We start from the raw sequence: 20,576 nt of genomic DNA on the forward strand, positions 1-20,576 counted from the left end.
TGCATGTGCATCGCAATAAAGCTGGCAGAAGCATCACTCGTTTCCATAGTGGACGACTGATAAGTCTCGCTAAGTCTTGTCAATTGTACAGAGATGGGAGATGGTGGCGAAGAGATCTGGTACAAACTGGATAGTACAGGAAAAGAGAGATGTTGCAGAGTTGAAGCATTGTCCGAATCCCACAACAGGAGAACACTTTTAAGTCTCTCATGCTATGCAATGTAATCTGGACTCCGTGTAGTTGATGTCTCATTATATGTGAGAACAACTTTGATAGGCAACGCACTGCAAGCAAATAGAGCAGAGAGCTTACTGTATCTTTCTATTGCACAATGAGAGAATATACTAGAGCGAAGAAAGTGATTCAACAAAAAAGATTGAGGATGCATCTTAAATTCACGTGGCTGTCATGTGGGAGATGGTCGACAATGGTAGATCTGAAAACGATCTTTTGGGCTGATGCATGTTATGAGAAAAAGAGACAACAAAAAGTACACATGTACTGCAAAAACATTCATATGCAAGTAAATGACAACCAATGTCTCGATCATTATGATAAGGAGACAACATCACACAACTCCTCATTGTTGTTACCGCAAAGAGAGTAATGGCAAAGAAAAGGAGGATCTCATGTTGATACTTCATATATGGGCCAGGCTTTGGCCTTCATCCATCTTCTCTCTGGCCATGGCTCATCATACCATGCATATTATACACGATTATGTTGGTAGTCGCGCTCAAGATTCTCCAAATTGATCTTAGCCACAGTCGAACAGGTTCGAGTCGACCCTTTACACCTCTCTCGGGCAGCTCGTAGCTTTCGGGTTCCAATTTGACCACGTATTGATCCAATCTTTTGGATGACGCTTCACACGCGTAGAATTCATTCTGTTTGATGCGTCTTTGGGTTGTGTTTTGACCCAGAGAGCTTCAGTCGCCTTCGCTGTAACCCCACTTCGATTGGTATTGTTGTACAATTAATGGGAGTAATAAAAATAGATTAATAAATTAAATCACCAGCTACGTTATCAAAGAACACATGACTTTAAAGATCTATGTTTATGATTTGCTATAGTTGGGAGGAACTCCCCAAAAAAAATATTTTTTTGAGATTTTCATCACAAGTGTCCTCATTTTAATTTTTTTTTCTTTTTTTTTAACCTGATGCCTGAAATATCCCTAATCACCTTGTCCCTTTTTTCCTTTATTTTTTTCTCTATGGATCGAACGTATTTTTATACTACATTATAGTGTTTTCAATAATACCAAAAAAATATTTTAACATAGTAAAAACACTATATTATAATATTTTTTACTGGGTTATAGTGTTTTTATGATATTATTAAAGATATTATAAAGTAATAAAAAATATTATAAGCGTAGTATTTTTATAAAATTTATATAAAAATATTATAATGGAATCGATTTGGACCATTCCATGTGAAAAATAAAGAGAGAAAAAAATATATTAACTGACTGGCTTTAGGTAAAAAAGATGTTGTTAAGAAATTCTACAAGTGAGGGCTACTCCCTTTGGAAAAAACCTAAAAAATATTTTTTTTGGGAAATTTATTCATATAATTTTATTTTTTTCTACGGGCCTTTTAAATCATGGTCAGCGAACTCTCGTTCGCGCCATCGGAGATACTAAACGAACACGTGAAGAGACCCACGCCTCCGCCACTAACACGTCGTTGTCGATCGTCCGCCACGTGGGCTGCGAGCTAGGGAATTGCAAGATCTGCGGATGCGGATGGGATCCGGCCTCAACGAGGCCCGCACGTCCTTTCCTCGTCCCCGAGGAGCCGTGCTTCATTCCTACGTGGCATCGGGTACACGGCGGTTTTGGTCTCGCTCTCGACTCTCAAGACAACGTGAGAGAGAGGGAGGGAGAGAGAGAGACAGAGAGAGAAGGCTCTTTGGGTCTCTGACAGAGGGAGACGATCGATAGACCGAGAGAGAGGGAGAAAGACTCGTTTCGGTGGTCGTCTCCTCAATCCGGGCTTCAAATGCGATCATTCCTCTGAAACAAATTGCTCCCTACCGAAACCTTATCCGCCGTTGAAAGGTTTCCGTTGTCGAGCCGAGGCCGATTGGTTCCTCGCGGGCAGAGAGCGAGATCGGGGCCCCCTTCCTTGCATTCTGTCCATTGTTCTTCTCCCCCGCCACCGTATCCGGGAACAAGGAGGTTTCCTGAAGAAGCTGGGATCGGATCCAGCGTTTGATCGGGAGGTGCGCCTCGGATGAGGACCATCTATGTTCCAGTCATCGCGGAAAACGATGAAATGGTCCTCGTTGCCTAAGGACCTTAGGGAGAAGGTCGGGCTCTCCGGTTCCCAGCCGCAGCCTGCCTCCTACCTGTTCCCTTCGCTCTCCCTCGCTGCCGAACATGGTGGAGCTGCTGGCGCACCCGAGTCGGCCACGGCGTTGGGATACGGATCGCCCGTTTCATCCCCTGCGAGGTATGCGATTAAATGATGCAATCCGGAAAACAAAAAAAGATTGGGATTTCCTGATAAAAGTATGTTGGCATTGTTGTTGAAGATGGTTCTTCTATACTGGTATTTGTAACCTGAAACATGGAATTGCTGGCTGTGCTATTATGATATGCATATTATGCTGCAAAATAATTTTCGACAAATATTGAGGGAAACAACTGATTTGTGCAGTGGGGCCACCTAATCTTTCTGCCGAGGATGCCTTCGTCACATTAATTTTTCTGTATTTAGTGTCATATGCAAAGTCAACTTACTGGTCTATACTACTGTTAGTGAACAAATGTGCCGTGGTTGGTGAGTCAGCACGGCCTGGTCCACGGATCGATGTCGAGAGTCTTCTGTCGGCTGAGCTGGATGCCGAGGTCGACCGAGCCCTCGCAACGGGGTATTGATCAGCGTTCCTTGGTGTGCTGATCCGGGCGCCGTGGATGCCGAGCTGCGTCTCTCCTTCTCCGGGGTGGTTGGCAGCTCGTCTTCGTAAGGTGGCCGCGTTTTCCTGCAAAAATGGCTCTCGTTGGGATCACCCGACGAGGCCCCTCTGATGAGCAAGTCAGTGGAGTGATCCATTGATTTTTTTCTTCCTCCTTCCGGCCAGATGCTGGCTAGAGGTCTTTATATTACTGTACGTGGGTCGGTCGTATGCAGGTTGACGTGGTGGACGTGCCGAGCAGTGCCTTAGTACGGATTTTGACTTGGCGTGTCTTGGGGGCGGTGTCGTCTCGGGGCTCCCGAGGCCGAGTAGTTCCTTAGTACGGATTCTAACTTGGCGTGTCTTGGGGGCGGCGTCGTCTCGGGTTCCCGAGGCCGAGCAGTGCCTTAGTACGGATTCTGTCCTGACGTGTCTTGGGAGCCAAAATATATCGTATCACTACTCCCCCCCCCCTCCAAGGCGTGTCGCGGGGTCCTTAAGGGGCCGGGCGGCATGCCTGAGTCGGAGTGAGGCTGATCACTCACAAGGGGAAGCTGGATTAACTCGTCACGAGGTGATTTAGAGGGGCGGCACCCCGTGCTACGGGCAGGATTGACTTTGCCGATCGAGACATAGGGGCCCGATATGTCGAAACCGACGTGGCGAAAACGACGTGGCATAGGTCGGATGATTGGTTTGGAATGGCTCGGAGTTACGGATGCTGAGTTTGCAAGTTGGCGAGCGAGCTGGGGCGGCTCGGTTAGAGACTTGATGGGCTACGAGTCGGGGGTCGACGTGGAGCGACTTGGATTTAATGGACTAGGTCGGTGATTCGGGCGTTGGATCGACCGAGATGTGACTCGAGCATAAGATTGGCCGTGAGGTGTGGCTCGGACGTTGGATTTGGTCGAGATGCGACTAGGGTGTTGGATTTGGCCGAGATGTGACTCGAGCGTTGGATTTTGGTGCCGGCGGGTCGTAAATCGAGAGCGATTTAGCGCGACTTGGACAAGAGCTGGTTCTGGGGGTCGAGTGGATAGATTCGGCTCTGAATCAGACCTGGAGACCAAATAAGTTCGGTTCCGAATTGAGTTTGGGGATCGAGTTTGTGAGCTCGGCTCCGAATTGGATGTTGACGGGTCGCCAGTCGGGGGCGATCTGGAGCGACCCGGGCAGGAATCGAGCTGGGGTGCTGACGGGTCGCCAGTCGGGAGCGATCTGGAGCAACCCTTGCAGGGAGTGCTAACGGGTCCCCTTAGAGCGGTCGGAAATGCCCGGCACATCAATGCATCGGAGCTGCCATATGTCACGACCCGAGTCTGATGAGCCAACTGGCCAATAACTTCATTTTGGTCCTTCAATCACGGACCAAAATGCTTAAGTGGGAGTTAAATCGAACCCTAGCATAGTGCATGTAAGGTTTAACTCAGTGGTGGCTCCACGCTGTGATGAGTTCTCGACTCCAACTACGGGTAGCCCTTTCCTACTCGAGCCGTCTTACCCTGCCCAAATGCTAGGTCGGCTCTGATACCAAATGTCACGACTTGAGTCTGATGAGCCAACTGGTCAATAACTCCCTTTTGGTCCTTCAACCACGGACCAAAATGCTTAAGTGGGAGTTAATGTAGTACACTCATCAGACCCTTATAAGCCAATCATACTCATTGCCCACTTCCGATGTGGGACTAATGGGATGTTACACCATAGAGGGCCATCTGAGCCCGGAATGCGAAGACGTGCTCCGTGGGATCGGAGCCGCCGTCGTATGTCTCCAATGTCGGCAGCCTGAAGTTGAGAGGTACCAGCTTGTCCTGTACTTCTTGAGTGAAAGGGGACCCGCCCAAGCCGCATTCGTTGGACTCGCCCCGCGATTTTTGAAACTCACGCTAGAACGCGTCCAGACGTTGGTTGACCCGGGACAATTGGGCCCTAAGCGAGTCGTCCGCCGATACAGTGTCAAGCTCGAAGTGGGGTAGTGTGACTCGGTAGGGTGTGGGTATGCTCTGCTTGGGCGGACCTCTCGGGTCCGTCGTTTGGTCTCGGGCGTCTCCCGTCCCAACCTGCTTCTTGCTCGGTCTTTGCCGGGTCGGGTCAATCGAGAGAGCTGCTAGCTGCACGATTTGGGGAATGAGTAGGACGAGCGTCTGCATCATCCCTGCCATCGCTTGTACTTGCTTGGTCAGGCTGAGGAACGCCTCGGGCGACACGACCGAGGGTCCCGTGATAAGTCCGGGAGGTGGTAACCCCGGGTCGTTGAACGGGCGCTCGTAGCGATCTGACGTCGAGGCCGGGATCCCCCTATCTCGAAGGACGGGGAGGGGCTGATCTCCGGGCCCGACAAAAGGATGACCGGTCGGTGGTTCTCCCTTGGGGAGAGCTCCCGCGGGATGCTCCTGCGACATGGCCCTCCTTCTAGCGCCAAAATGTTAGTGAACAAATGTGCCGTGGCTAGTGAGTCAGCATGGCTTGGTCCACGGGTCGATGTCGGGATTCTTCTATCGGCTGAGCTAGATGCCGAGGTTGATCGGGCCCTCGCGATGGGGTGTTGATCAGCATTCCTTGGTGTGCTGATCCGGGCATCGTGTATGCCGAGCTGCGTCTCTCCTTCTCCGGGGTGGTTGATAGCTCGTCTTCGTGAGGTGGCCGTGCCCTCGGGAAGGAGTGCTGGTTGGCATTGGTCGGGATCCGGACCGATTGGCTGCTCTCCTTCGTGCACTGGATGACAATTCCCGAGTGGTTGGCAGCTCGTCTTCGTGAGGTGGCCGCGTTTTCCTGCAAAAATGGCTCTCGTTGGGATCACCCGACGAGGCCCCTCTGATGAGCAAGTCAGTGGAGTGATCCATTGATTTTTTTCTTCCTCCTTCCGGCCATATGCTGGCTAGAGGTCTTTATATTATTGCACGTGGGTCGGTCGTATGCAGGTTGACGTGGTGGACGTACCGAGCAGTGCCTTCGTACGGATTCTGACTTGGCGTGTCTTGGGGGCTGTCATGGCCTTAGCTGGAATTGCCTAAGGCGTGAGGCACCCTTGCGGCCAAAGACGCGAACTTAGCTTACGTTGCCTAAGTCGCGAGTCACTCTTGCGGCAAAGACGCGAACTTAGGTTGCGTTTCCTAAGTCACGCTTCGCCCTTGCGATATTGCTCCACAAGGATCAGCCCACTTGTAACCTCTCGCAGGTCCCGAAGGACCTGTAAAAAGAGAAAGTTGATTAGTTCGAAAGAACGAGCGACGGACAAGTCCCGACGTCTCGCGAAAAGGGGAAGCTTTACAAACAATTCAGCGAGCACCTTGCGTGCACAAGAGAAAAGAGGGAGAGGGGGAAAACAAGGGCTTTAGAAGGTTGAACGGACAGCTGCAAGCCCACAAACAGCTGCTCACCTGGTCCTGGGCGCGACAACAAGTTCCCGTCAAGGCAACGTGGGAACTTGCGAAAGAGTGTTCAACGCCCGGTATATATCCGAAGCCCCATCCAACCCTGTGCCACCCGGGGGGTTCAAAGGGGCTGAGATGGCTGACGTTTTGGTGAGCGGAGGCAGATTCCAGAAATCAACCCGTGGCACGCGAAAACAAAGCTGTTTTGGGCTATTTTGGGGCTATTTTGCTTGGTTCGGTGAGCGGTCGCTTTGTAACGCTGCAGCTTGTTCGAACTTACATTTTTACAAGCAAAATGACCCAAAACCAAGAGAAAACATGCTGTCAAGCAGCTGTACATATAGGTGTGAGCGACGAACGGTTCGTTGAACATAGTTGTTGCGAGTGCGCGACGACCGTTCGTGACATTCTCCCCCACTTAAACTGTCGACGCCCTCGTCGACGCTTGTTGGTAGTTGTTGATGATTTCTTCTTCATGTCACAGGGTGTCTTCAGGCTCCCAACTGGCTTCAGTTCGGGGAAGCTTTCGCCACTTCACCAAGTACTCTGTCTGCTCAGCTCCATTGGGTAGCTTTATCTTGCGGTCCGCCAGAATGGTTTCAACTCGCTTCTCGTAGGAGGCTGTGATGGGAGGTAGCCGAGTTGGAACACTTCGGGAAGCATCTTGCGGATCCGAGTGGTAGGCTTTTAGGTTGCTGGCGTGAAGAACGTTGTGAATTTTGAACCACGCCAGCAGTTGTAACTTGTAAGAGACGTTGCCTACCCTGCTGATAATTGGGAAGGGCCCTTCATACTTGCGCACCAATCCTTTATGGACTTTGTTCCTAAAGAATTGGAGTGATGCAGGTTGGAGCTTTACCAACACCAAATCGCCAACTTTGAACTCTTGCGGTCGCCTTCCTAAGTCTGCCCACTTCTTCATCCTTTTTGCTGCCTTCTCCAAGTAAGCCCACGCAATATCTGCATTTCGATGCCACTCCTTTGCGAAATGGTAAGCTGACGGACTACTCCCAATATATCTAATAGCCATGGTATGTGGAGTTGACGGTTGTTGTCCAGTTATGATCTCGAAGGGGCTCTTGTTGGATGTAGAGCTCCGCTGCAAGTTGTAGGAGAATTGGGCAATGTCCAACAGTTTCACCCAATCTCGTTGGTTGGCACTCACGTAGTGCCGAAGATATTGCTCCAGGAGTGAGTTTATCCTTTCAGTCTGGCCATCCGTTTAGGGGTGGAGGCTTGTAGAGAAGTATAACTTTGACCCCAACAATTTGAATGGCTCGGTCCAGAATCGTCCCAGGAACCAAGCGTCTCGATCACTAATGATATTGTGCGGGACTCCCCAATACTTCACCACATCCTTCATCATTAGCTTGGCCGCCTCCTCTGCTGAACAGTGTAGGGGAGCAGCAATAAAAGTTACATACTTTGAAAACCGATCGACCACCACAAGTATCGATCCGAGTCTCCCTATAAGTGGCAAGCTTGATATGAAGTCCAAGGAAATGCTCTCCCACGGCTTTTCTAGTACGGGCAACGGCTCCAAAAGTCCCACCGGCTTCCGCTGCTCCACCTTGTCTTGTTGGCAAGTAAGGCATGTTTGAACATATTCCTCCACATCAGTCCCCATCTTCGGCCAGTAGAAGGCCCTCTCCACGAGAGCCAACGTTTTGTGAATGCCTAGGTGTCTAGCCCAAAGGGAATCGTGACACTCATTTAAGAGTTCACGCCTCAAATTGTCCACTCGGGGAACATAAACCCTATTCCCTTTTGTGTAAACGAGTCCCTCCTGGACCCAAAATCGTCGTGCCTTGCCTTCTTTGATGAGCTGCATTAGGATAACTACCTGGGGGTCACTATACAGTCTATCCCTGATTCGGGAAAGGAAGTTGGAGTGCAACTGACTTGCTTGGCCTCTGCCCTCCAGTTGTACGACATTCATGCATTCCACTTTCCGACTTAGCGCATCGGCCACGACATTCGCCTTCCCGGGCTTGTACTCCATTGTCATATCAAATTCAGCCAGGAAGTCCTGCCATCGCGCCTGCTTTGGGGAGAGCTTCTTCTGAGTTTGGAAATAGCTCAGGGCGATGTTGTCCGTCCTCAGCACAAATCGCGACCCGAGGAGGTAGTGTCGCCAAACTCGTAGACAGTGGATCACTGTTGTCATCTCCTTCTCATGCATTGGATACCGCCGCTCGGTCTCGTTGTGTTTGCGGCTCTCGTAGGCCACCGGATGACCCTCCTGCATGAGTACTCCCCCAATAGCGAAGTCCGAAGCATCTGTATGGACTTCAAAGGGCTCTCCATAGTCCAGCAATTTGAGCACCGGTTCTTTCAGAACAGCAGCCTTCAGATCTTGGAATGCTATTTCACATATGTCAGACCACTTCCAAGGTTGCTCCTTCTTCAGCAACTCCGTCAGTGGAGTTGCCCGCTTCGACTATCCCGCTATGAAGCATCGATGGTAATTGACGAAACCAAGGAAGGATCTCAACTCTAGCACCTTCTTAGGAGTTCGCCATTCCGCAACTGCTTGCACCTTCGACTTATCCATCCGAATGGAGCCATCACCGATTCGATGCCCCAAGAATAAGATCTCAGTTTGGGCAAAGTAGCATTTCTCCCTTTTCACGAACAAGGTGTTCTCCCTGAGAACCTTGAAAATTGTCCGAAGGTGTTTGACGTGCTCCTCGAGCGTTTGATTGTAGACGACGATATCGTCCAAGTAGACGACCACGAACTTATCCAAATACTACTTGAATAGTTGGTTCATGAGAGTGCAGAACGTGGCCGGAGCATTGGTTAAGCCGAAGGGCATCACCAAGAACTCAAACGCTCCATACCTGGTCACACAAGTAGTCTTTGCTTCGTCGCCTTCAGCAATGCGTACCTGCCATTACCCCGACCGAAGGTCGAGCCTCGAGAAATACTTAGCTTTGCCCTACCGGTCGAACAAGTCCGTGATGAGCGGGATGGGATACTTGTTCTTTACTGTCACTTTGTTAAGGGCTCGGTAGTCGACGCATAATCGGAGGCACCCATCTTGTTTCTTCTGGAAGAGAACTGGAGCTCCGAAAGGTGCTTTAGAGCTGCGGATGAGACCACCACTTAGCAGTTCACCTAACTGCTTTCTGAGTTCTGCCAACTCTGGCGGGGCCATGCGGTAGGGTGGTCTCGCTGGAGGCTTCACTCCTGGCTCCAGCTCAATTTTATGATCCACGCCCCTGCGTGGCGGAAGAGTCTTCGACAACTCGGGTGGCATAACGTCAGTGAACTCTTTCAGGATGTTCGCCACTACAGCAGGTTCATGATTAGCCTCCTTGTCGAGTGGCTCTAACTTCATAGCTGCCACGAATGTTAGTTCGCCTTTTCGTACCCCCTTCTTCAATTGCAATGCCGATATGTGTTGGGGCTCCTTGGTTCCTCTCCGAGAGACGGGAACCACGCTGGGGTTGTCACCTCCCATTATACATAGGGAGTTCAAGAACGACATTGGCACCAACTTCGTCGCGTGCATAAATTCCATTCCAAGAATCACTTGGAAGTCATCCAATGACACGACCATCATGTTGGTGTTCCCGCTCCATGTTCCGATTTTGATGGGAACTCCCTTCGCTAACCCGGAGATTCGCCTAGCCTCCGAGTTCACCGCCTTCATTCGGCTTGGGCTCTTCTCCAAGATCAACCCAAGTCGCTGTGCTTCTCGATCGGCTATAAAGTTGTGGGTAGCGCCCGTGTCCACCATTGCATGGGTCGTTTGGCCATTTAGCTTGATGTCCACATACATCAGCTCACTACTTCCTGCTTTTTGTAACTTTGTCTTCGTGTTCTCCCCCACTTGACCCCGCATAGCGTTCAACAAACTCATTGCTCCCATTTGGGGTCCTTGCGACTCCTCGTCGTCGTTGCTGGATTCAGAACTGCTCGAACTAAGAGCAATAGCTTTGCCCTTGTCCGATCGGGGGGGGGGGTGGATGGAAGCCGTCAAAGCATTGAGTGCCTGTTTTTGTGGGCACTCCCTCACCATGTGCGGTCCTTCGCACAAGAAACATCCTCCAGGTTTTGAGGCCTTGCCTTTCGAGTTCGGCCCTTTGTGGGAACTTTTCTTCTTTTGCTCGCCCCCGAGTTCCTTCCCTCGAGAATGTTTTGGAGGGCGATTGCCTGAAGATTGTTTCCTTCTTCTTGGGTCTTCAGAGGAAACAAAGTCGGTGAGCCTTTCTGTAGCAGCAATTGCCCCGACCACATTGGTAACATTCCTTTGATTTAGCTCCTGTTGAGCCCATGGCTTCAAACCATCAAGGAAGCTGAACAACTTGTCCTTCTCGGACATGTCTTGTATGTTCAGCATTAGTGCAGAAAATTGTTTCACATAGTCTCGGATGATGGTACTCTGGCGGAGTTGTCTCAACTTCCTTCTTGCGACGAATTCTGTGTTCTCCAGTAGGAACTGAGTTCTCAACTCCCACTTCAAGTCCTCCCATGTGTCGACTCGACACTCCTACCAACGGGTTCGCCACCAAAGTTTCGCATCTCCGTTCAGATACAATGTTGCTATAGAAACTTTGGTATCTTCAGAATCGGGCCTCGTAGCTCGAAAGTATTGTTCCATGTCGAACAGAAAGTTCTCGAGCTCTTTGGCATCTCTGGCCCCTCCATATCCATGAGGCTCGGGTGCCCTCAAATTTTGTGGCGGTGCAACGCGGGTGTTGCTTCCTCCCGCATTTAGTGTTCTTGTGAGCATGGCCACCTTTGAAGTAAGTTCCGCCACAACATCCTGTAAGTGTTGCACGGAGTCTTTGGTGTCATCAGATAGTCAGTCGACTAGGGCCTCGACCTTGTCGATCCTGGACTCCGCTTCCTCTTGCGAGCTCTCTACCCGAACAAGCCTTTGTTGGCCATGGTAGAGTTCCTCCATGCTCGCTTCAAGAACATCCAGGTGGGTTTCCGCCGTTGTGAGTCTCTCCTTGTGACTCTTTTTCCCAGTTAGCGCTCCAGATTACGCTTCCTCCGCTCGCGGAGAGTAGCTAACTTCTCACTCATCATGTTCGTTGCCACGCTCCTCTTGAGCGACTCCAACAGCATGAGAGCGAGTGTGCACATGCAGCCCACCTGCGGTTGCTTGGGGCAACGGTCCGGCTTGCCTCGTCTTGCTTGATTCGCCACGATGCTTTGCCATGGCGAAGTTGCGAAGTTCGTTCGCTGCTCGCTCGAAGTGCTTGCCCGCTCTGATACCACAATGTCACGGCCTTAGCTGGAGTTGCCTAAGGCGTGAGGCACCCTTGCGGCCAAAGACGCGAACTTAGCTTGCGTTGCCTAAGTCGCGAGTCACCCTTGCGGCAAAGACGCGAATTTAGCTTGCGTTGCCTAAGTCGCGCTTCGCCCTTGCGATATTGCTCCGCAAGGATCAGCCCACTTGTAACCTCTCGCAGGTCCCGAAGGACCTGTAAAAAGAGAAAGTTGATTAGTTCGAAAGAACGAGCGACGGACAAGTCCCGACGTCTCGCGAAAAGGGGAAGCTTTACAAGCAATTCAGCGAGCATCTTGCGTGCATAAGAGAAAAGAGGGAGAGGGGGAAAACAAGGGCTTTAGAAGGTTGAACGAACAGCTGCAAGCCCACAAACAACCGCTCACCTGGTCCCGAGCGCGATAACAAGTTCCCGTCAAGGCAACGTGCGAACTTGCGAAAGAGTGTTCAACGCCCGGTATATATCCGAAGCCCCATCCAGCCCTGTGCCACCCGGGGGGTTCAAAGGGGCTGAGATGGCTGACGTTTTGGTGAGCAGAGGCAGATTCCAGAAATCAGCTCGCGGCACGCGAAAACGGAGCTGTTTTGGGGCTGTTTTGCTTGGTTCGGTGAGCGGTCGCTTTGTAACGCTGCAGCTTGTTCGAACTTACATTTTTACAAGCAAAATGATCCAAAACCAAGAGAAAATATGCTGTCAAGCAGCTGTACATGTAGGTGTGAGCGACAAATGGTTCGTTGAATGGAGTTGTTGCGAGTGCGCGACGACCGTTCGTGACAGGGCGGCGTCGTCTCGGGGCTCCCGAGGCCGAGCAGTGCCTTAGTACGGATTCTGACTTGGCGTGTCTTAGGGGCGGCGTCGTCTCGGGGTTCCCGAGGCTGAGCAGTGCCTTAGTACGGATTCTGACCTGACGTGTCTTGGGGGCCAAAATATGTCGTATCAACTACCAAATGCAGTAATTTGACAATTCAGATTCAATAGTTTCTTGCGAGACTTAACTGAATTGAGAAGGATATCTAGGCAAATATATAAGAAACATACATGACTGGCTTAGGTTTCTATATTAAAAGGAAAAGTTATTGTTTTAGGAAGATAAATAGGAATTGTTGCACTGATTTTTCACTAAAGAGAGGAAATGTTGACACAAAGACACTTTTTGTTTTTGTGTGTGTGTGCATGTGTGTGTGATTCTGCAAATGAGACCTTAAATAGTTAAAAAAAGCTGATCACAAAGGGATGAAGGGTCATCAGCCATCAACACTCTTGTAGATGCATATAGTTAGCCGTTTCTTTATAGTGGTAATAAATGTCAACAAGGTCAGGAGTAACATGAATAATGGTAAGCGACAAAAGGATGGACAAATCATGTACCTTATGTTTCCTTAAAACTTATATCTTTTGGTATTACAAAATCAGGTATATGTCATCCCAGATTTTGGAAATGTTGCTGTCCTCCACTCTTGTTAGTTTCACCCTAAACAAAAGATTGGAGTTGATACTGCCAATATACAGTCATGAATAGTAAGTACTTGATCCATCTTTTTTGTTTTTTTTCATTCAACCATGCAGTCTCATCCACCTTCTCTAATTGTTTGGATCTTCTTTTTGACACAAATTATCTACTTCTTCATCTCTTTCTTTATTTGGTTTGAGTTGATTGTCATGATCCGTGTTCCTTAGATTCTTGAGGTCCTTTTTGCAATGAAGCAAATGTAGGAATAGTTGCTCTGATGCCAACTAATGGCAAACGAGTGACACTAAGGGCTGCAGAAAGAGAGATGCCTTTTACATAGAATATTTTAAAGGTTACAAAGGGAGAAAGAAAAGAGCAAACAGAGCAGGGAAGAGAAAAATATGTGTAATACACTAATAATAACTATCTTCTTTGAGTATTCATATTGTTGCACAAATTACAAAAGTAAATGTTTCCTAGTGATCATAGGATGGTTGACTTCTAGTTTGATCTTTTATTACCTTGTTTTACACTATCCAACTTTGCAAACTCTAATTAGATAAAAGCTGCACATATCTTAAAACGTAAGAATTTCTAACAAGACATATACTTTTACAGTTCTTCCTTGACTCTTATACAAGGCTTTCTCAATTTAATAATTTATACTAAGTTTGAAATAAATAACAGTGACAACTGTGGTCAATTTTTTACCATTAATGCAAGAGTGTTATCTGGGATATTACATATGCAGTAGTTTTCAATGAAAGCTACCCAGTGAATCCATGATCACTAAAATCTTTTACCACCAAAATATTTGGTTTTCTCTTCTTTAAGTACCACATCTAGAATTGATGCTAAATGTTACTGTGGCCAGAACTTTATGCATGATAATGAATTGTATGTGCCCTATGCAGGAAGGTCTGAGAAAATGCTGCCTTATGTTCTTTATTTAAATGGAGGTTCCTTTGTGGCTAAATTTTGCATTTAGTTTAGATTCAAAAAAGTAGGAAACAGGTTAATGTTTGAGTAGATATTATCTTGATTCACAAAACAATTTTCATAGATTGATGGGGTTTGCTGGGGTTAGGAATCTAAAACCTGTCTTTTCAAATCATCATACTTTTATTCAAGTAGAATCATCATACTTTTATTCAAGGATTGCCTTCTCGTAAACTAGACCTGTTTCGGTAATTTGTTAAATTGGTACATAACCCATGTTTCGGCGAGTAAGAAAAAGGAGGGTGATAAGGAAGGAGTAGTGGAGGAACAGAGGAGGAAGAAGGAGGAAGGAAGAAGGAAGAAGAGGAAGCAGTGGAGGAAGAAGAAGAAGAAAGAAGAGGAGGAGAAGCAGCAGCGACAGCGTACCTAGGAAGCAGTGGCAGCATTGAAGCAGCAGCAGCAACAACAGCGGTGAAGGGCAGCGGCAATGATGAAATGACAGCAGCAGCAGTGAAGTGGCAGGAGCAGCGGCATCAAACATGAGAAGAGAGCTCATGTTCGTGAGCCCTAAATTGTTTTTCTTTTTTAACACTGAGTTGGACAAGGCCCCACAACTTTTTTGATTTTTTTATTATTTTAACCGGACCGTTTGAAACGGGGGTGGCCCACGTATCGGCCTACACCCAGACCAGTACATACAGCCTGTACCATACCATTTCAGGCAGTACAGCAGTCCTTGCTTTTATTAACACTCACTGCCAAATTGCATGTTTGCTGTGTTAGGTTAACAAATCAAATTTCTTTTGCTAAATTGGTTTTGAAACAATGTCCTTTTTTGTACTTGGTTCTGAAATTTTGTATTGTGTTTATCTTTTTGTTTTACCAAGAACAAATGACAAACTTCTTGCAGATGATTGACCTTTGGTGTTCTATTTGCATGTAATTGGGTCCTGGTTGCTATTAGAAGTAATGAAAACTACTTTCTGTAGTTTGTTTATTCTTGTTTGTTCTTGATATTCCATGAATGCAGAGGGAAACATAAACTGGAGTTGGACTTTAAGAAGTTCTGGGTAGAATTTCGTTCTTCCAGCTCCGAAAAGGTTAAGGCTTCTCTTGCTTCCTACATTATCATTTTCTTGAAGTCTTGCTATTCAAGCATAGATGCTTATGCTGAAAATCTGCCCATGAAGGAGAAAGAAACAGCATTAAATATGGCTGTAGATATCTTCTGTAGACTGGTAAAGCAGCAACCAAATGTCTCTCATTTAATTACCAAGTATGGCTGCCAGTCACCTTATTCAGATTGAACAAACTAAAAATTCATCTATCTGTTCTTTTTGCAAGTAATTACAATGCCTATTAATTTACATTTATAGTCTTCTTGAAACATACTTCGACTAAAATCCTGCCTGAAGTTACAGTTTTTTTCAATTAGCAATCTCTATTATTATGGCTGCTTGGTGGTTTTGGCATCATGTCAAAGCTATACTTTCTGCAGGAAAATAAATCTTTTACTTTTAAGTTACCTACTTTATTTTCGCAGGGATTTTACTTCTATACTTTACACTAGTAGACAGAAGTAGAGAGCCTTGAAAGTTCTTAATAAATAAGCTATTGAAGGAAATGTCAGCTATCACCAATAACTTAGCTTGACGGTGGCTTGCTTTTTATAAAAGATTTAAATTGAAAACTGCCTAGCTTGGTCATGTTTGGTGTACTTTTTCTTGGACTTGGAGCTTAAGTTTGGTATGTTGTTTTCAGTCATAAACCCAAATGAGCAGTACTGAGTTTTTACTTATGCATGCATGTTTGAGCATGGTAAATTTTGAACTATAATTGTCGGCAGCTTTAAGCAACTAATGTGCTGCTGTTAGCTGCAACTTGCTCAGTCATTCCTGATCCCATCTATCCTAGTATATCTCTTGATCATTGTTGTCAAATTTCAATCCTTTGCATGGAGATGTTTATGACCAGCTGTGCTTTGCTTTTCAAAGAACAGGCTGTTTGTTTTGGTCGTACAAGTCATTAAAAATATGACAAGGGCATCGTTGTTTAAATTTTATGTCATGCTATATTTCTGTTTGCAATGCCCTGCCTTTTCACTTTTTGTTGAATTGCTGACCTAAGGTAATGGAGTGGTTATGATATCTCTTGATCAGCCATTTCACTAGCTATTTATTTCATGGTTCATGTTTTCTAAATTTGCAAAATATTCTATTTCTTATTCTAGTTACAATCGATTCATTTGATTTTAATATTTTTTCTGATAGTTATATATTATATTTTATAATATTTAAATTGAATTTTAAGGATGTCAGTAACAAATATTATGCAATTTAAGACTCACCTTGAATTCTTTTATATTTCATTCTATATAAAGTTGTGACTAGAAGTTGTTACAAAAATTCTATGAATTCAAGTAAAACTTTCTAAATATATTCTTGGAAGTGTGGTGGTTATACTTTTGCTCACTGTTGATTACTAAACATCCTACTTCACATCTTCGTGGCACAAAAGCAGTTGTGACTTGTCAGTAAACATCTTGAATTTATTTTAGTCAAATTAATCTCTCTTATAATTCTTATTACAGGTTAGTAGAAGTACACAAGCTTTCTTTTGTTGTTGGAAGAGCCTTTGTGACAGATGTGGAGAAGTTGAGAATCTATAGCAAGGGAAATTCTCTGAATGTGACAGACAAAATAAAATTATTTATTGAAGTTAAGGTCTGTCACTCTGACTTATGACTTGTCATTATTCAAGACCCAAAAATTTTTTTATTAAAAAAAGCTGCTTGCACTTAATATGTAATTATTTATTGAGCAGGATGGGATTGGCCATGGTTCTAATTTGTTGCATGCAGTAGAAGTTCTTGTAACAGGGGTATGTTCTTGTTCTTGTTGTAATTATAGTAATAAAAGCATTCAAGGATTGTCAAGGGGTCCTAAGTGTATTCGAAATTTATGTGATGAATAGCCAAAATTTGATGCTAACATATTCTGCTTACAGTATTTATAATAGACCTGAACTTTAGAGTAGAGAATTACATGATATTTTATTTAATATTCCTTTTTGTAACTTGGATAAATGCTGCTACTTTTTGAGGAGAATTTGCTATGGAAAGTTGCTGCCTGATTTGAACAAATAACAATATCTCCAATTCACCAAAGGAAGGTGAAAAACACACATGATGAAGTACTGATTGAGCTGAGTGGCATGTGTCAGCAAGGGTTAATTCATTCTGTTCTAGAGGTAATTCCATATACCATGAAAAACAATGTCCGGATAACTGACTTATAGCTGGGTAATTTCTGACATGTTGTCTGGCATAGGGGGTGCAGCAACTGGTACATCATGGAATTGCACTGTTAGGAAGGTATTATCATGGTATCACCCCTTGTGCAAGAAACAAATGTCCTTAATATGGTATTCCAAAACATAGTTATGCAAATGCAGTTTATCAAGAGTTAGATTGCTAATGGCAGAAATAAAATTAAACATTCACCAACATGCACATCTTTGACAGTATATCTACTTGATGATTGAGTTAACACTTGAATTGTGATTTTCGTTTATTCACAGGCAATTGATAAGCAACCCCTATTGGATTCTGGCATTCTGTGCTGTCTTATTCATATTCTTAGTGTGCTTTTGAATGCTGATAAGTCCAAAGGAGAACAAATGGACACCTTAGAAGAATCAAATGAAAGTGAAAACAGGATGGATGATAAAGCTCTTCAAGTGCGGCAGCTTGAGGTAAACTAAAGCTTGTGGATTGAGGAACACTGCATTTGACTGTTGTAATTATTAGGCCTCCTGAGTTATAATTTTCATGCTGTGAAGTCCAAATCCTGTGTAGGAACTAGAAATCTAGCTTTATGTGTTATTTTTGAAATAAGATGTTTTGGTGCTGATTTTTTTCCACATTTTGAAATTATTCGTGCTTCTTAATGAATCCCTGGCTAGGCAGTTCTGAATTGTTTCACTATATTACAGAAAACTGGAATTTTTAGGTTATCATAAAATGAAAGACAATATTGTTTGCTTTAGGATATCAGTTATTTAGATTTCTATCAAATTCTATTGTCTTTTGAGAGCCGATAGCTGCCATTACATGAAATTATGAAGATAGATATTGTTTTTTTAGGTTATCATTTATTTAGATCTATGCTCAAGTTCCATCATTTGAGAGTTAACAATTGCCATCTATTAGTAATCATTGGTTGAAGTTGTGACCATAGAAGATGCCATTGAGATCTGTTGCCTTGTGTTTCTTAGCTGGCCAGCTTAAAATCAAGTTTTTCTTTCTTGTCATTTCTTCAGTGCTATAAAACACAGGGTTTTTAGGGTTCGATAACTGAAACAATATGCCTGTATATCTGGACATCACTTCATTCTTTAGATTTTCACCTTGAACCTTTGTTTTATTCTCAGAGAAGATTGATTGAGAATTGGAGTTTGTCAACTTTCTTGTCTTTGCACTTGGCAGCTTAACCAAAGCTGATTCTTGATTTCTATTGTTTTCTTGATATGTATTTTTTTGTTGTTTTTTGTTTATGAGACCAAATATCTGTTCAAGATGCAACTTTGTTTGAGGTACCACTACAAAGATATTCTTTGAGAAGTATAACATATAACTTGGATGCATGCAGACATGAATCCATGCTTGTGTACCTTCTAGAGATAAGAGGAAAACTATAGTGATAATGGTGCAATTTCAGTTTGTCATTTTTTTTGTTGTATAATTCTGTGAGGTCTGAGCACATGTAACTAATTTTGGAGAAGTAGGCACTTGAGCTAGTTCTAACCTAACTGAAGTATTTCAGCTCATTAATGCCATAAAAGTTATGCCAATTTAAGCTTGGAAATTCTGCATTCATGCACTCTTTGTAGTTATTTATTTATCTAGGAGCACTGTGAATGGACAATTGTGCATGAATGCTCATAAGTATATTCCAAGTTAAGAGATTATAACAGGCATGCTGAAGTAATTTTACTTATTTAGACATCTGGGAGCACAGTGAATGGTCAAAGTATGCTGGTAGAGATGGAGAAAGTTACAGTTAGCTACTAGTATAGGTTCTCATTCTTGCATAGTTTTCACGCTTCCAGTTGTGATTAATTGATGATCTAATGAGCGCTTATTATCATTGGTCTCCAATCAGATAGAGGGAAGTATAGTGCATATTATGAAGGCATTAGCAACCCATCCTTCAGCAGCAGCAAGTTTGATTGAAGATGATTCACTTCAGGTTCTCTTTCATATGGTTGCAAATGGTTCTTTGGCTGTATTTGTCCAATTTAAAGATGGCCTTGTTCCTTTCCATACCATTCAACTTCAACGACATGCCATGCAGGTTTTATTCTTTATACGTGCGTAATAAATGTTTGTAGAAATTTATTTATGATCTGCGTATGCATATTTATTTGAATGATTTTGTTGCTCTTTGTGGTGCAGATACTTGGCCTACTTCTTGTCATTGACAATGGAAGCACAGCAAAGTACATACACAAGCATCATTTGGTATATTGTTTACCTAATTAGTCTTCCTCATTAATTTTTCATGCCAAATCATTGCAATGGTGTATGTTAGTCTCACTGAGAGAAAATAGTAAGCACAAGTAGAATCGAATCCTGAAAATTTAAGATAGAGTTAAACAATTGGTAGTTTTTAGATTTTTTCAAAACATTAAAATAATCAAGGGAATTATCAGTTTTGTAATGATAAGCAAATAGATAAATGCATTCTAAAGTGTGAAAAAGGTAAAATCTGAGGATTTTGGTCTAAAAAATGAAGTTGTGTCTTGAATTTTGTAATAATTATTTCTAATATCTAAATAAGAACAAAATTTTGAAAATTAAAGTTAAAGTGAGATTATCAACATTATCTTATATATTTTTCTTAAAAGATCAGCCAATGGATTAAATAGGATGATTAGTGAAACAAAAATTGGTCCACTCGTTTTCTCATTAGCTCTTTAGTTTTGCATAGACTTCTTAGCAAGATATGCGATTTCGAATAATACCGTCTAGTACGGGCGGTACATACTGGTCCGTCAACTGACCGGTACACGGATCGTCCTTTACCGGACGGAACGAACTATATATATATATATATATATTATTAATATATATATAAATATTTATATATAAATATTTTTATAAAAGGCGATGTTGCGTCGCCTTTATCGGCGACGTCGCCGAGGCGATGCGACGCGATGTCACCTTTTATAAGAATATTTATATATAAATATATATATATATATATAAACTCGGTGACGTCGCCCCTCGTGGGAGAAGGAAAAGGCGACGTCGCCAAGGTGACTCAATGTCGCCTTTTATAAAAATATTTTATATATAAATATTTTATAAATAAATAAATAAATAAATAAATAAATAAATAAATAAATAAATAAATATATATATATATATATATATATATATATATATATATATATATATATATATATATATATATATACAAGGTATGCAATATCGTATCGTACCGGAGTTTCGACGTTCGCTTGGTACAGTACGATATTGTATATCGAGCGAACGTCGGCTCGTTTATATATATATATATAAATTAATAAATATATATATATATATTTATATATAAAAATATTATATATATTTATATATATATTTTTATAAAAGGCGAC

General features: G+C 44.0%; 1 protein-coding gene across 3 annotated transcripts; it reads left to right on the top strand.

The window, feature by feature from the left end:
- The first annotated feature begins 1,865 nt into the window (after nt 1–1,865).
- LOC135607671 (protein SPIRRIG-like) lies at nt 1,866–17,596 on the top strand. Of its 3 annotated transcripts, none has more exons than XM_065099651.1 (5): nt 1,866–2,462; nt 16,507–16,639; nt 16,740–17,165; nt 17,246–17,289; nt 17,496–17,596. In XM_065099651.1, exons 1-3 carry the CDS (start codon nt 2,257–2,259, stop codon nt 16,887–16,889), a joined length of 489 nt encoding a protein of 162 aa, XP_064955723.1. In that variant the 5' UTR covers nt 1,866–2,256; the 3' UTR covers nt 16,890–17,165; nt 17,246–17,289; nt 17,496–17,596. The 3 variants fall into 3 exon arrangements, with proteins under 3 accessions (XP_064955723.1, XP_064955724.1, XP_064955725.1); XM_065099652.1 differs by having other exon boundaries at nt 17,255–17,289; nt 17,496–17,591; XM_065099653.1 differs by lacking the exon at nt 17,246–17,289 and adding an exon at nt 14,947–15,016 and having other exon boundaries at nt 1,867–2,462; nt 16,740–16,796; nt 17,496–17,576.
- Nucleotides 17,597–20,576: the final 2,980 nt, after the last annotated feature.

Source organism: Musa acuminata, chromosome BXJ2-3 (genome assembly GCF_036884655.1).
Source record: "Musa acuminata AAA Group cultivar baxijiao chromosome BXJ2-3, Cavendish_Baxijiao_AAA, whole genome shotgun sequence".
Lineage (NCBI taxonomy): Eukaryota > Viridiplantae > Streptophyta > Magnoliopsida > Zingiberales > Musaceae > Musa > Musa acuminata.

What these genes read in the sequence shown, in the direction of transcription:
- LOC135607671 (XM_065099651.1), top strand. Translation starts at nt 2,257, where the DNA reads ATGTTCCAGTCATCGCGGAAAACGATGAAATGGTCCTCGTTGCCTAAG. An exon ending in CCCGTTTCATCCCCTGCGAG is followed by an intron (nt 2,463 to 16,506) that starts GTATGCGATTAA and finishes TTCTTATTACAG; the next exon opens with GTTAGTAGAAGTACACAAGC. An exon ending in AATTATTTATTGAAGTTAAG is followed by an intron (nt 16,640 to 16,739) that starts GTCTGTCACTCT and finishes TTTATTGAGCAG; the next exon opens with GATGGGATTGGCCATGGTTC.